The following is a 16,183-nucleotide window of genomic DNA, read 5'->3' as shown; positions in this document are numbered from 1 at the left end:
GAAATATTTCTCTTCTTATGGTGAGAAATATCAATTCAGATAAGGGAAAAATGTGGATCTAGGCCATTTTGAAAGTGAAAAGTAAATTTCAAATTAATTTACTTTGTAATTCAATTATAAAGTAAAAAATTCTTCAGAATGACTTATGTAGTAACAGAAGTTACTTCTAGCTAGATAAAGTTTAGGATTATTCTGAGGTCTGGCTGCTTTACTTATTTTGTATTTCTGACAGCAAGAGAATTCTTTTCCTCCAATTAATTTTCATGAGTTATCCCTTAAACTCATTTTAATATTAATTTTTACAGCATAATTCTGTCCTGAATGATTTAATTAGTTAAGTGCTTTAATTCTCAACATCCTTTAGGAATTTTCCTACTAGATCTCATTTGATAATACTATCTGAATACTCTACTCCATCTGGACTAAGGTGAGGCCAGCAAGGCACCTCAAACAAAATTGAATGAGGCACTCACTGTCAGTACCGACCTTGCACTTGCATGATCCTGAAAGTGAGTGCTTCTCTAAATGTAGCCCCCTTGACACCTCACCTACCTCATCCTAGTCCCAGCCCTGTATCAGAATATATTACATCATAATTTTAAATTATTTGTATTTTTTCTAGTATGAGTATGCAGTTTTAGTCTACTTAACAGATGTAGAATCTAAAATTTAGAGAGGTTTAGGAAATGTCCTGGGTAGTTACTGAGAAGTGGCACTGCTAGAACTCAAGCCTCTTGATTATAATTTGGTAAATTTCCAGATAGTTAAAATTTTAGGAATCATTTGCTAGACTCAAATGGTATTCACCACACACACACACACAAAAAGTCTACTGGTTTGCATTCTCCAGCTCAGATACTGGGGGTTGCAGCGTGGACTGATGTAAATGATTTTCAGCGGCTCTCAGAAAACCACAACCAAATTATATGATACTTGTCCTTTATGCTTTTCCAAGCTACTTTTTGCATTGTCTTTATCCTTGGACCCAAGGCACCAGAGTCCCTTTGTTGCTCAAAGCGTCCCACTCTAGCTATTCTCTAAGATGTGCTCTTTGCTGAAACACTCATGCCCTAAAGCACCCTTTTATGACTTACCCTGTTGAAAGTTCCATCCTTCAAACTGGTGGTAAAAAGAAAGAAATCTGAATAATTGACTCACTACACATGGGTTTGCTTATAAAATAAACTTGTTAAAACCTCAACTAATGCCTAAGTGATTGGATTGTTTAGAAGTCATTTTATGGATTACTTTACCAGACTCTAGAGCAGGCAGTGCTCCTCAGAAGTAAAACTGCAGAGCATGAGTGAACAGCTGACTTACAACTTCAGAAAGTTTGGCAACCATACTTGAGAAAATTGCCCTGGATATATACTCATTTTGCATGTAAAGATACAGACAAAGCCATAGCTTGCAGAGTCCTACTCACCCCAGAATATGGTGATAGACTGGCAAATATAGACTTTAACCTGTGAAAGAGATTATACATGTATGTATTCTAGTATGAAATAATACTGGTCAAGTTTCTTATAGAAGGAGGGAGATCTTCATTGTTCGGATTCACAATCAAGGTCGAATCTTTAGAAATCATTGTAAAACAATCTGGCCTGAATGAATTTCCTCTCAGGTAACCGTCACTGAAGGTCACGTTGAACAGTATAGCCACTCAGGCAAAACACTGTCATCACTGGGTGTAAAGGGAATGTGACAGATGAGTGTAAAATTCTTTTTAACATAGTACACGGCTCAAAAAGTCAGTAAAAGCAATTTCTGCCAAATGATATAATGATTCATATATTCATACACAACTTTCTGTTTATAATGAGCACCATTCCTGGAAGCTAGGGGTAGAAGGGAGGGGCATTTAATGACATGGATGACTGCTGTATTCTCAGTATATTTTACAGTTGTGCACAGTTTTATCTTTTAGGAAAAAATTCATATATACTCAAAATTCCAGAATGGTAGGAGAATGAGAATTCTTTACATATATATGATGCTTATCCTTTGAGATTTTATGCCCATATGATTTACTTATAATTATAAATATTTACTACTCAACTCTGTTTTGTTACTCAACTATATATATGAGTAATTCTCTTATACATGAGATTTATCTTATGTCAAATTATATTCATCAATTTAGTTTATACGTAGTTATTTTTTAAATTATATTAAATTACATTATTTATAATAGAAGATAAGTCAACATGGTACTATGTGTTGGTAGAAAAGGCAAGAGAGAATTATGGTGATGAGTTATGTCGGGGTATCAACTTTGCTACTTCCAATTCTTTGAAACTAGACCCCTTCCAAAACAAGTAACAAGCAATACATAAGATTAAATTCCACTGTAACTATAGAATTGATGTGCTTGGACAATATTGAAATGTTCATAAATATTTCCCAGTAAAATGGTGGAATTTGATGGGAAGTGGTTCCCAGTGATCTGTATGTTACTAAGTGGACTTCGGTCTAGAAATTGTATGTATTAATACTTCAGTGTATAAAACAAACATCATGGGTTGTTTTTTTAGAAGGCAAATGAGACTTCATAATAGAATAGTGCCTGCTAGAGGGAAAATTTCCTTTTACATAATGTTCTTCTCTATAACAGTGAAGGATACTGCTAAAAAATTAGGAAACCTAGGTTTTGTGACTTCTGACAATATTTAGTGGAAAAATACCTATTATTAACTCCAAAATAGCATTTCTCTTCTTTTTTCTCTATAAGAATATAGGAAAACAACATATTTACTGAACTGTAAAAAGGAAGAGGTCATTTGGGAAAAGCTGATATTGGTTTCCGAACAGGTTATGATAGAGCTTTCAGCTTTGTATTTACAACCAGTTTTCTCTTTCCAAGGACATTGAAGAATTAAAACTTTGAGAGCAAAATATTGGTAATAACACAAAATACATGTACCTTTGTTTACTGAAGAAAAAAATAAAAATATTCTTCTACAGATCAAATTTATTCAGTTCTCCATGATGACAAAAAGTGGATCCAATAGCCGCATACCTTTGAAATGCAAATTTTGATTAAGCCTTTTTCCTGATTAATAATTACAGAAGTATCATTTTAAATCTATCCCATGTGAGCTTCACAGCATGCCTCCTTCTATTTAATCTTTTGAAGTAGAAGAAAAAGGCAGCTATGAGAAACTAGCAGTGCTGTCTCTTGTGCATGCTATAGAAGCAAGAGCATTGTCGTGTTACTGTGGTACCATTAACTTACAGTGGTGCTGCGTTTCTTCTTTACCACTGCTTCCCTCCCATGGATCCCACTGCTTCCCTCTGGGCCTCCTCACTAGCCTTCAGGCAACGTTTGGGTGACCCATGAAGAAATGGAAAATCTTGCAGCTCCAGCAAAAACGGTTAGTCTTTACAGCTTTGTTGAACATGAAGAAAAGTTATTTTGCTGCTATTTGGATGGAAAAGCTATTTTGTTTATGATAGATCAGAGTAATGGGGTATGTTTACATAGTAATATGCAATGATAACTAACATTTTTCATTATGGTTTTATTTCACTGACCCTAGACATTTTTAAATGAAGCTCTACTAGATTGACATAATGTGGTTAATATAGGAGTTTGTAACATGCAAACAATAATCAAGAATTTAATGACACTTATTTATCCATTTTGCAACATTGGAAAGTTTTGATAACAAATATCAGTTAAAATTGAACATATTCACAGGTAATGCATGTTACCAAACCCAATTAAATTTGTAATAGAATGTGTAGATTGAATACTCATTTTAAATATAATTATTTAGTTTCTTGTACTTTACCATCTCAAATACAGCGCTTCCTCCTCCCACCCGCATGCAAAGTGTTCATTTAGTACTAAAAGCACAGACTTAAAAAATTCATCGTGACTCATTGTAATTGTCAGCTTTTAAAAATATATTACATATAGTCATTTCTTATTTAAAGTAACAAAGTTGGGCATGCCATGCATTTTATTATGAGCAACTTATTTTTAATTTAATGTCCTTTTAATTTTATTCCTCTTTGAAAAATTGATTATCTAGTTTATGATGAATAAAAATGCCAATGTTGTATACTAATTACATTTTTAGTTTGTTGTGCTTGGTCTTTTCTTGTTTAGTTTTGTTTGTTGTTAGTTCTCGCTGAAATCCATTTGATTACCACAAAGTTTTGTTAGAAGGCTGCAGTTACTTTGTCCACTCCATTAATTTACTTTATATAAGATTTATCCATCACATGTATGTATACACATTTGTGTATTGTATATTTGTATGTATATAATCAGAAATTTTTGTCATAACTTATTACATTTGTAAAATCCCACACTTTTAAGAATTAAAAAAGGTTTGGAATGACCAGATCAAATGTATCATGAAAATTCCATATGTTGTATGTGTGTGCATTTAATCAGAATAAGTTAGAAACTGTGTAGGTGCCTTTGTAGTTGCCCTTGAACGGCTCTATTGATTACTGTGGATCTGAATAAGGATCTGTGTATTTATTTGTCTGTGTCTTAATTAACATTTTTAATACAAAGCAATTTTGCTTCTACTAGAAAAAATTTACTGTATTAATTTGAGATTAATTTATCTTTATCTGCTTTATTAATCATTTCCTGCTGCTAACACAGAAAGAATCTGAGGAAGGAAGCTGGGCCCAGGTAGGAAATTCATATGCTTTAAAACAGTATCATTTAGTAGGCTATGAGGATATAAAGTAAGAAAATTGTATGTCATAATATTACTTCACTTAGCTTAAGATTAGGCTAATCATGTATTTGACTTTATTATGTTTACTACTATATAGGTCTTTTAAAATCACCATATTTTGCAAAGAAGATGATCATCATTTTATACCTGGCCTCTTTTGAAAGGAAAATTTCATTTCTCCTTTAAAAGAATGAACTATAACTTAAATTTCTTGGAAATCACCCCTGAATATATTTAATCAGCAATCATTTATGTTGGATGTAAGGGGGGAGGGGAGATTTCAAAAAGCTTATTTGGAATCACCTATGCTTTAAAGTATAATGGAAAGTGTGTGAGAAATGGTGTTGGAGGGACATGTGTTAGCCTTGTGACTACACGTCAGAAGTCTCTCCCATTTATTGAGATGGCATATGAGCCAAGCATCTGTACTTTGAACAAACATATATGCTTGCAAAGAAGCTGTTCCTTTTTCAACATTTCCACATGTTTATTACTAAAAGAATTAATGTGTGTTATAGGTAATGTGATTCAAACTTTGACTGTAAGAAAAATTTTTGTAGTTATTACTAGGACCTACATTTAAACATTTAGTAAATTGGGGTTGCATTAGGTTTTTACTTTAGTGAGAATTTCGTTTTTTAAGAACACACAAAATAAAGGGAACACCTAGATTTTCATTAGAAATACATGTTATAATTGTGAATTTGTTGTTTGATAAGGAACTAAATAGAAGACATTGTCAAATTATTAGAGATTAATCGTTCTTTTTAAAAATTGCTTTAGAGACGATGGTTGATTTTGGTTTTCATTTTGGCTTTTAAGAACAGTGGTAAGATCAGTTCATATTGTTATATTAAAGAATTAAATTGTCTTACATTTTGATCATGCTCTGCTTCTTTAAGTACAGAGTCTGTATTGATTGATATCTACGAAAGACTGATTGCATCAATTTTTATAGAATACTGGCTGCATGCTTCACTAGGTAACAACAATGGCCACATAAAGCTTCAGCATTCTATCTCTCTAGCCTTGTGGCTCCTTTCTCTATTCATTTACTGAGGCTTCTGTTTTCACATCAAGATTTGCCATTACACCATGGCAATGGTAATAGTAGCATTGAAGAGAAGGAAATGGTGGTGTATTGGCTAACAGATAAAAATAAAATAAGTTAAATTAAATAAATCTATCAATACAAAGAAAGGATCTTTAAGCTCAGCATTTGTATTATATCATTCATTTTAGATTTTGAATTAAAATGCATATTTATATAAAATGTAATTCCTTTTGAGCAAACAAAGTGAACATAATCATTCTCTTTAGGCAAGGACCTTGATACATGTACCCAGAGTTCTACTTTGTACCAAAATAAATCAAATATTTAGAGGCTAAATATTATTTCTACTTTGTTTCAATATATCATAGGAATTAAATATCAATTATAATGATATCCCATACCCTCCAATTACCGTCCCATTTTATTGGCTAAGAAACTTGACTGCTATAAAACAATTCTAGTGTCCGGTTTTTCTACAGACCCTGGCATATGGAGATATGAACCACGAGTGGATTGGAAACGAATGGCTTCCCAGCCTGGGGTTACCTCAATACAGAAGTTATTTTATGGAATGCTTGGTAGATGCAAGAATGTTAGATCACCTAACAAAAAAAGATCTCCGTGTCCATTTAAAAATGGTGGATAGTTTCCATCGGTACGTTTTTTTCCAAAAAGTAATTAAAGAGAAAAATAAATAATTGTATATATTACTAGAACATAAAGAGATATTTAAGAAATATAGAATATGTACTCTTCGAAACATCTGTGTACATCTACTTGGCAAAGTATCTTTATACAACAAATTGCGGGGACTATCTAATGTAGAGCTGGGTGCATATTACATGCCCAAAGTTTATGGAACTGGACAGTACAAAATTCTCATACAGCATAGATCTTTTTTTCCCCCGTATCTGTAGGAAATTTCATGTTTGTGATTTGTATCTATATATGTTTTAATATTAGAAAATTATTTATTAAGAATAAAATCATCAGTCTCGACTATATATGGAGTTATAAATTATATAACTTAGGCATATACTAGAAAAAATTTTGAGAAGGAATTCTCTTCTGAAGAACATTTTTGTTTTTGTGTAAACCTTTTAGTGCTTCTGCTTATTTGTGCGTTAATTTTCAGGAAAACAAATACTGAATGGGTTGTGAGACATTGGTAAGAGCACAGATAAATGAAAGGCAAATGAAAATTAGTTTTTCAAGTTGCTTATCATCTAGGGAGTAAAAAAAGGGTTGTTATAATACCATGTCATAAATGTTATGTTGTAGCCTGATCTCTTTGTAGGTTATCTGCAAAATTGTCAGTTGTATTATGATTATTTTATATACAGTTAGTTATTATAATAAATTAATAAATATGAATCTAGACAATTTGGGAAACTATTTGTTCACATCCTGTCCAACATTTAATTAGTGATGGAAATTAAAATGGTATAAAAATCATATATGTTAATGACTAAAGTTAGGATAAAGGGATAATAATTGAGATTCTTCAGTCAAATTTATCAAAATGTTTTGAATCTTAACACAGTTGTTTACACTGTTGGATTAAATTTAGTAGAGATAAATATAACATCGTTTTTAAAAACCATTAAGATGCTGGATGGGGAATTCATGATTTAAAAGCAGTTCAAGTGAAAAAGATATGTGATTTATAGTTGACACAAAAATCTCAGTTCTGGTTAATGGCTTGACAGGGCATATTTAGACTGTGTTTATTGGCAGGCACAATAAAAGTCCTACCATGTGGTGAGATAACAATAAGAAATTTTATTAATTTATGGACATTAAATTGTTATTGATAAAGGGGTAAAAATCTGGGGGAAAGGAAGGAATTAAAGAAATTTAGCTTGGATAAGGGAGGACTTTAGATAAGTTTTCTTATGTTTTAATATCATGTGATAGAGTAATATTTGCTGTCTTGAACATGTGCTTTTCTAGTACAAATAGGTATAGATAATAGGGTGAGTGATTTATGTTCAACAGAAAATACAACTTTGTATCACTCTCAATTGCTCTATAGTACACACATTGTAAGGTAGTGAGTCCCCTGTCACTGAACATTTAGGGCCTCAAATTTTGTGTGGTTGCAATAGACTTTTAAATATTAGAATTTTTGATGACACACTTGTGCCTGTTTTCTATTCTTCACTGGATCAACTTTTAATTGCTTTATTATTATAGTAGAAATGATTCATCCAGAGATCAAGTTTTCTTTTTTAAAAAATAAAAATTACTCAAATGGCAGGGTTCTTGTTTGTTCTGGGAAATACACAAGCTTCATCTTTATGCTATGCTTAGCTCTGACTTAAAGCAAGTAATACTTTACTGCATATGGCATCCCATTGTCTTTACAGCCCAGTTTTCCATCTGACAAGACATTGTTGTAACAACATATATCCTTTTTATAGCACAATTTTACATTACATACAAAAACTTGGCAGAAGTTAGGCAAGACCCAGTGGTTTAACCTCAAGCTGGCTAATGTCTATGATGGTTTTTACATCAGTATTATCTGGTATTCCACTGAATTAGTTTGCTTGGGCTAGCATGACAAAATAACATAGATGGGTGGCTTAAACAACAGAAATTTATTTTCTCAAAGTTCTGGAATCTAGAAAACAAAGATCAAGGTGTCAGCATTATTGGTTTCTTCTCCTTGGCTTGCAGATAGCTGCCTTCTCACCGTGTCCTCACATCGTCTTTCCTGTGTGTGTGTTTACTTCCCATGTTTCTCTGTGTGTCCAAATTTCCTCTTATAAGGACACCAGTCATACTGGATTAAGGCATACCCTGATGATCTGATTTTAACTTAATTACCTCTTTTAAGACCCAGTCTCCAATCACAGTCACATTCTGAAGTATTGGGCGTTAGGGCTTCATTGTAAGAATTTGGGGAAATACAGTTTATCCCATAACAGCAATTAATGCAGATTTCTTTCCATTTTCCTCTGATTCTGAAATATTTGAACTCAGCATTGTTCTTATTAAAATGCAGGGCTTAGAAATGCATCCAGCACTTAAGAGTAGCCTGGCCAATGTGTATGTCTAAATTTGTCTATAATTCTAAACATTTAAGAAATCACTAATATTCAGTGCTCTTTATTCTTGAGGCCTAGAGATTCTTTTTACCTATTATACTCTTCCACATTCTTTATATATAATATTAGTAAGTCTTCTTTCTTCTCTCTGAACATCTCTGGTTTCTAGATTTTCTTTTCATGCTTTTCTTTGTCCTTAGTGTGACCCTCATTTTGACAGCATTTCTTCCTCAACTAATTTCTCTGTCCCCTAGAATTACCTATTTTCCCCAACTCCTGTGTTACTACCAGATTATTCTCTCTTAAACCAAAACCTTTTATTGTCATTTTTATCCTCCTGTGAAAATTGTCCAATAATTTTTATCACCTTGATGTGTTCTACACTTACTCTGAATGCAAACTTTCCTTAATGTAACCCCATCCTCCATATAAAATCTTATTCCTCCTAACTTCCTGGCATAGATCTTCACTCTGGACAGAGGAGCTATCACCACACATTTAACATTTCATCAGCAATCCTATGTTCATGGTGCTCCATATCCTTTACTAACCCTCCCTCTGCCTGATCCTTTAAGGATCAGTCAGTTTTCTGCTCTTCTACAATATCCTTTCCACATAGAGTTTCAATATCTGCTGACTTGTTCCTTTCACATATTTCTGTATCACTTAGAGTTGGTGGCGATTCATTTTGGTATTTGGTTCTGTATGTTATCACTTAACTCATTCATATTTTTATTATTTATTTATAAATTTATTTATTTATAAATTTATTTATTTATTTATTTATTATTTTTGGCTGCGTTGTGTCTTTGTTGCTGTGCTCAGGCTTTCTCTAGTTGTGGCGAGCGGGGGCTACTCTTTGTTGCAGTGTGCGGGCTTCTTATTGTGGTGGCTTCTCTCATTGCAGAGCACGGGCTCTAGGTGTGCAGGCTTCAGTAGTTGTGGCACGTGGGCTCAGTAGTTGTGGCTCATAGGCTGTAGAGCTCAGGCTCAGTAGTTGTGGTGCATGGGCTTAGTTGTTCTGTGGCACGTGGAATCATCCCAGACCAGGACTCAAACCCATGTCATTCTTAACCACTGCGCCACCAGGGAAGCCCCTCATTCATGTTTTTATATTATTTTTCTCATCAGCTAAAAAGAAGAGTATCCCTTTCTTATAACTTCCTTCTTGTCTCCATAATAGTGACTCTTTTCAAAGGAGTAAAATGTTCATTTGTCTTCAAACAATGTTGAAATAGCCTAATGGAAAACAAAGACATGTGGATGAACAACATAATCCAAGATTATTTTTAAGACTATGGTTATTTTATTTCGAAAATACTTTTTTTTTACTCTTTAGAAACACTGTGTGCTTAGAATAACTATAATTTTAATTCCCTCCAATTCTAAAGGATTTAATTACAAATGGAATTTATTAACCTGTTGCCTGAAAAAGTAGTGCATAGTGTTGACTATGCCTAATCATCTACTGAGTAAACTAAATGTGTTTTCTTCTTTAAAAAAAAAATAACAGAACAAGTTTACAATATGGAATTATGTGCTTAAAAAGGTTGAATTATGACCGAAAAGAACTAGAAAGAAGACGAGAAGCAAGCCAACATGAAATAAAAGGTAATATGTCTTTCTTTCATATCAAATGCCTTTTTTTTTCCTGGGATTTTTAGCTTTCACTTTTATGAACCTAAAGTGCTGTATGCATTACAATTGTCATTAAGTAACGTAAGTATTCAGCTAGAAGAGTGTCATCATTATTTCTTTTTCCTTACTTTTCTGATTAAAACTCAGAAAAGGATATCATCACTTTATAAGATAGATATCCCATTTGGGGAATATTCTTGATTTTCTGAATTGAGATTTATTCCTCTGAACCTATTACTTATATATTCTGTTTATCCTAAAGCTGCCTTCACATAGATAGTTTTGTCAGACTTTTAATAGAACATTCTCATTATGATTCAGAGAAACATGGTATATAATTTATTTACAGCAGTTTATCCCTGGTTTGCATCATTTGAATTTTATTTCAGTGACCAGATATTTTATTTTTGTAATATAGTTGTTGAAATTATACAGGGATTTTTATATAGAAGTTACAGAGGGAATTTTCCCCTATAAATGAGACTAGTCCACTAATAATTTTAGCTAGGAATGATTTTAGAAACATTACTAACTGCTGCAAGTATTGTTTGTACAAACCAATAAGATACTTCCTATAACAGACTTATTAGAAAAGTACTGTATTTAGTAATTAACCCTTTAAATGTTAAGCAGTACCTTAATATACAGGGGAAATAATTGTTTAAAAAGAACAACATGTTAGACTTCATACTTGTTAGAGACCACTTTATTTTATTACTGTTGTTGTTGAAGGAAAATTTAATGATTAGGTATAAGAGATAAATATCTATGGGACTTTTTTGGGCAAAAATCATAAGCCCTTTTATGTCTATTTATACTTTTTAATGGAAAAAAGCCTCAAATTTTTGGAAGAAAATTTTGAGTAGAAGCAAAATAAACTCCTTATATTTCTGTTTACCATTACCCAGGAGTTGATATATGGAAGCATTTCATCAAATTCAATAAGTGTTTGTACATTAATTGTTCAAAGTTAGGCACAAGTCTGTTTATTGTCATCCTCACTGCCTTTAGGGCTTACCTAAGACATGAAAATAGTATATATTACATGTTACCCTTCCTTCCCATATTAAAGTTTAGCACTGTTTTATTCTTTCAGATCACCTATCTTAGACTCTTGTAATTTTCATTTGTGATAAATATTGTCAGAAATCACTTTTATCTTTGGCAGTTCTTGGATAGTACATTAGTTAGAGTGGAATGGGTTTGAATGCCTGTGAAGGTGATTGATTAAAAATATTTTTCTATATATGGTTCATTGGAGAGTAGACAGACACACAATGGATTTCTTGTAACACTTCATTTGACTCATTACCTAGGAGCAAGAAAATGTTCTTCCATTATCAAAATTGGGTTATTTGATTTCGCTTTATTTTGGGGACCCAGGAAATTGCAAGTTGTTTTTAGAGCACTGCTGTTCAGTTGAATTGAAATTTGGGAACTAATTGGCCAAAGAAAGACACCAAAAGGAAGTCTGTGCTTGACCTAACAGAAGATGTTTTAGCACACAAATAGATTTTACCCATGGGATACCCGTTTCTGGTTTTCTTTTTTGAAGTATTTTTTCCAATTAGATTTTATTATGCTTGGTCTCATCACATGAAATGCTTCTTATATAGACAGATGATTTGGCACTACATCAAATATTATATTAGTATTTGGCAATTGCTAGTTAGAGTGTAGCTCTGAGAAAAACTGCCAGGATTCACTATGATTATACACAGGCAACTCCATGTGTGATGTAGCTGTGAGTGAGATCATATATAGCCCGTTTCCTATAACTGATCTGATGACATTTACAGGAATAACTCTTGACTGTGACTAGGGGTCTCTGTTATTATCTGAAGTGTTAATTAACCTTGACCTTAATGAACAGCTTTCTGCAGTGAGGAGACCATGTGAATATCAAGAATCTATAAGCATTTAATTTGTTGCTAGGAAACAGTCAACACTGATCTCTAGACATTTATTGTTTAGGTCAAGAGGATCCTTACAAAGCTTTAAAGTCAGAGCATAAATTTTGCTTGGAAACAGATTTATAGAAAGGGATCTGATTTACAAAATGAAAAAAAAAAAACAAAACTATGTTGTTCTGAAGAAGAGAATTTGGTATTAGTGTCTTATTTACCTTTACCCTGTAAATAAATGGATTATTTTATATTTATTATTTCATGAATAACTACAGGTATGGCAATGGAATTTTTGGTAGACGTATATTTACAGAAATATGGTAACTACAAAATATGTCATAACTATCAAAATATAAATCCAGCTCCAGAAAAGAACAAATACTTCCTATTTACAAATCCATTTAGTGTAAAGAAAACTCGACATTTTTGTTGAACTATTGTCCCATTAGTTTTTTAAATGTTGCATTTAGTAAAAATAATTGGAGAACTGTTACTGCCAACCATACATACCTACCCAACTTTTGAAGTGCAAGTGTGGTATAACCAGTAGGTAGAACTAATCAGTTGCTATCAACAGCAGCTGACTAATGTGACCAAAATATAATACCTACCAACTGACATCCTGTTTTCTGAGGTCTAATGCCTCAATGGAAAAACTAATGAACGCTCAGAGGAAAACATATACTTTAGGACTGACCAGGGAGACCCAGTGAATATATATATAATATAAAATTTCCATAGATAGTAAGGATTATTACCTAAGTCCTTTGCTTTGCTGAAGACATGGGGAAAGAAAGAGCTGAAACTCTGAGGGAGACAATAAACATCCTACTTCCTGAAGAAATTCATTCTTTGGCTGGAGCAGGATATAGTCATGCGATTGTGGAAAGTGGGCATTTTGAGTCTTTCCTCACATGTTTCTCATTAAACCAAATCCAAAGAGAGACTTAGGGCCTTTCTTTTGAAATAAGATTGTTCAAACCACAATAGGAGTTAAGTAGAGGTACGTGAGGTATATATACCTTCCAGATTCATATGCAAATGCTTTACCACCACCATGGATTGGTAGAGACGAAAAGAGTACAAATTAATCTGAGGAATTTCCACTTCTGACTATAATGGAATACATTAAATCAGATCAATCTTCAACCAAGAACAAGTAGAAAAACTAGATCAATCAATAAACAGCTGTTTGAAGGCAGCAGAAAGCAACTAAGACACCCAAGACTTGAGAGGCCATGATCTTGAGAAAAAGAGAAATGTGTTGAGAGGTAAGCCTGTCATTCTCTGCTGCTTTTCCCTGTCTTACAGAACAGGGGAGGGAACATTGTAATTTAGAGGTGCCAAAGCTGCCAGGCCTTGAGGAACCAAGAACCTGGAGAAACAGGAAATAAGTAAGCCTGACACTTTATGCAAAGTTCCTCTTGAGGCATTTTTCAGTCATAAAGTCAGGGATCATATATATATATATATATATATATATATACACATATATATATATATATACACATACACACACATATATATACACATATATATATATACACACACACACATATATATACATATATATGTATATATATATAAAACATGTCAAATAATGGGGCCAAATGAGGAAAACCAAAAGGAATAAAACAGAAAATAGAAATATATCCACAAGTGACCCTGGATGATTTTTTTTCAGACATGGCCTTTAAAACAATTGTGATTAATGCGTTAAGAAAATAGGTGACAAAATGGAAAATTTTTAATAAATAGCTAGAATCAATATGTTAAGAAATGATGAAATGGAAATTTTAAGAAGCAGAAAGTTTAAACTGGAACTAATAATGAAATAAAAGATAGATCAGTTGAAAATATCTGGCCTGAAACGTGAAAAGAAATAAAAGGATGAGTGATACAAAACAGATCATTAGAGACACTGGACACAGGGAGGAGTCTAGTATAGGTGTAATTGGAATCCCTGAAAGAGAGGTAAGAGAGAGTGAGGAAGAAGCAATAGTTGAAAAGATACTGGTGGATATTTTTTTTTTTAATGAATGGGAACAACAAGCCACAGATTCAAGACACTTTATGAATGCCAAGCAAGATTAAAAAGAAAAGGGCTGGGAGAACACATCTGGGCACGGTAAAGCTGCTAAAAACCATGACCAGAATAAGACAAAACAAAATAAAACAAACAAATAACAACGACAACAAAAATTTAGAACCTTCCAGAGAAGACTCCACATTACTTTCAAAGGAGCAACACTTGAGCTATCTGACTCCACAACTGAAATAACCACCAGATGAAAACGGAATGACATCCTTAAAATGCTGATTGAAACTAACATCTCACCTCAAACTCTATAACTGTATCAATATTAAAGATAGAATTAATATATTTCAGATAAATAAAATCTGAGAGAAAACATCACCAGAAAATCCAAGGAGAAAAGGGAATATGAACATAGAGAAATATCTTCATATTCTCTAGAAATAGGCAAATATTTCTTATACATGACACAAAAATCGTTAACCCTAAAGGAAGACAGATAAACTGAAATTCATTACAATTAAGCACTTAGGGTCACTGAAAGAATTAGGAGAATGAAAGACAGTTTCAGAGTTGGAAAAGCTATTTGCAATACACATCTACAAAAGACTCATATCTAGAATATCTATAGAACTCTTACAAATGAACAAGAAAAGGATATATGTTTAAAAAATGAGAAGAAGATACATAGGAGCTTCATAAAAAAGGATTTCCAAATGGCCAGTAAATAGATACAAAATTGCTTAACAAGCAGGTATTAGGGAGTTACAGATCAAAACTAAGATAAGATACAAAGGGATAGTTTGCTAGGGCTGTTGTAATAGAGTAACACACATTGGGAGGTTTAAACAACAGAAATGTAGTATCTCACAGTTCTGGAGGTTGATTAAAGTATCAGCAGGGTTGGTTCCTTCTGAGGGCTGTGAGGAACAATCAGTTCCATGTCTCTCCCTCACCTTCTGGTGGTTTACTGGCAATGTTGGCGTTCTTCAATTTATAGAAGCATCACCTTGATCTCTGCCTTCATCTTCGTATGGTGTTCTCCCTGTGTGCATATCTTATTTCCAAATTTCCGCTTTTAAGAAGAAAACCAGTCATACTGAATTAGGACTCAGCCTAATACGCTCATTTTAACTCGATTACTTCTGTAAAGACTATATCTCCAAATAAGGTTACTTTCTGAGGTACTGGGGATTAGGACTTCAACATATGAATTTGTGGGGAGGCGGCAATTCAACTCATAACAACATAATGTTACCATAATGGCTAAAAACAAGCAAATTAAAAAAAAAAAAAAACCCAAACAAGTGAAAAATACAAAATATTGGTAAAGATGCAGATTTTCATGCACTGCTACTGGGGGTTTTAAATTGTGAGAGTGGTATTTAGCAATATCTGCTAACATTAAATGTATGTATAAAACATGACTCACCAATTCTGTTCCTTGCTATTTACTCAACAGCAATATGTATATATACAGCCAACAGAAAAATACATAAATAAGAATGTTCAAAGCAGCACTATTCTTAATAACCCACAGTAGAATCCACCCAAATTTCCATCAACAGTAGAAGGGATAAATTGTGACATAATCATGCAATGGAATACTAAATAAACAAGCTACTGCTATTTGCCATAGCATGAGTGAACCCTATATTGAGTGAAGATACATATTGTACAACTTCATTTATAAAAAACTAAAAAATCAGGCAAAATTAATCTGGGGTGAGCATAGTCAGAATATTGGTTATTGTTGGGGTGAGGATAATAACTGAGAAAGGACATGCGGGGAC

General features: G+C 33.0%; 1 protein-coding gene across 3 annotated transcripts in view; it reads left to right on the top strand.

Moving 5' to 3' along the window:
- Positions 1 to 16,183, top strand: part of PPFIA2 (PTPRF interacting protein alpha 2) — a 405,353-nt gene that overhangs the window by 376,355 nt on the left and 12,815 nt on the right. For 2 of the 3 annotated variants that reach the window (XM_059936599.1, XM_059936600.1), the window contains 2 exons: positions 6,219 to 6,412; positions 10,324 to 10,421. In XM_059936599.1, the coding sequence (XP_059792582.1) occupies positions 6,219 to 6,412; positions 10,324 to 10,421 (292 nt within the window). Of the gene's footprint in view, positions 1 to 3,311; positions 3,375 to 4,624; positions 4,655 to 6,218; positions 6,413 to 10,323; positions 10,422 to 16,183 lie in introns of all 3 variants that reach the window. The other variant, XM_059936601.1, reaches the window with a different exon arrangement.

The sequence above is a fragment of the Balaenoptera ricei genome, chromosome 10 (genome assembly GCF_028023285.1).
Source record: "Balaenoptera ricei isolate mBalRic1 chromosome 10, mBalRic1.hap2, whole genome shotgun sequence".
Classification (NCBI taxonomy): domain Eukaryota; kingdom Metazoa; phylum Chordata; class Mammalia; order Artiodactyla; family Balaenopteridae; genus Balaenoptera; species Balaenoptera ricei.
Note: the sequence above shows the minus strand (reverse complement) of the source record. Positions and strands in the feature narration are given on the sequence as shown.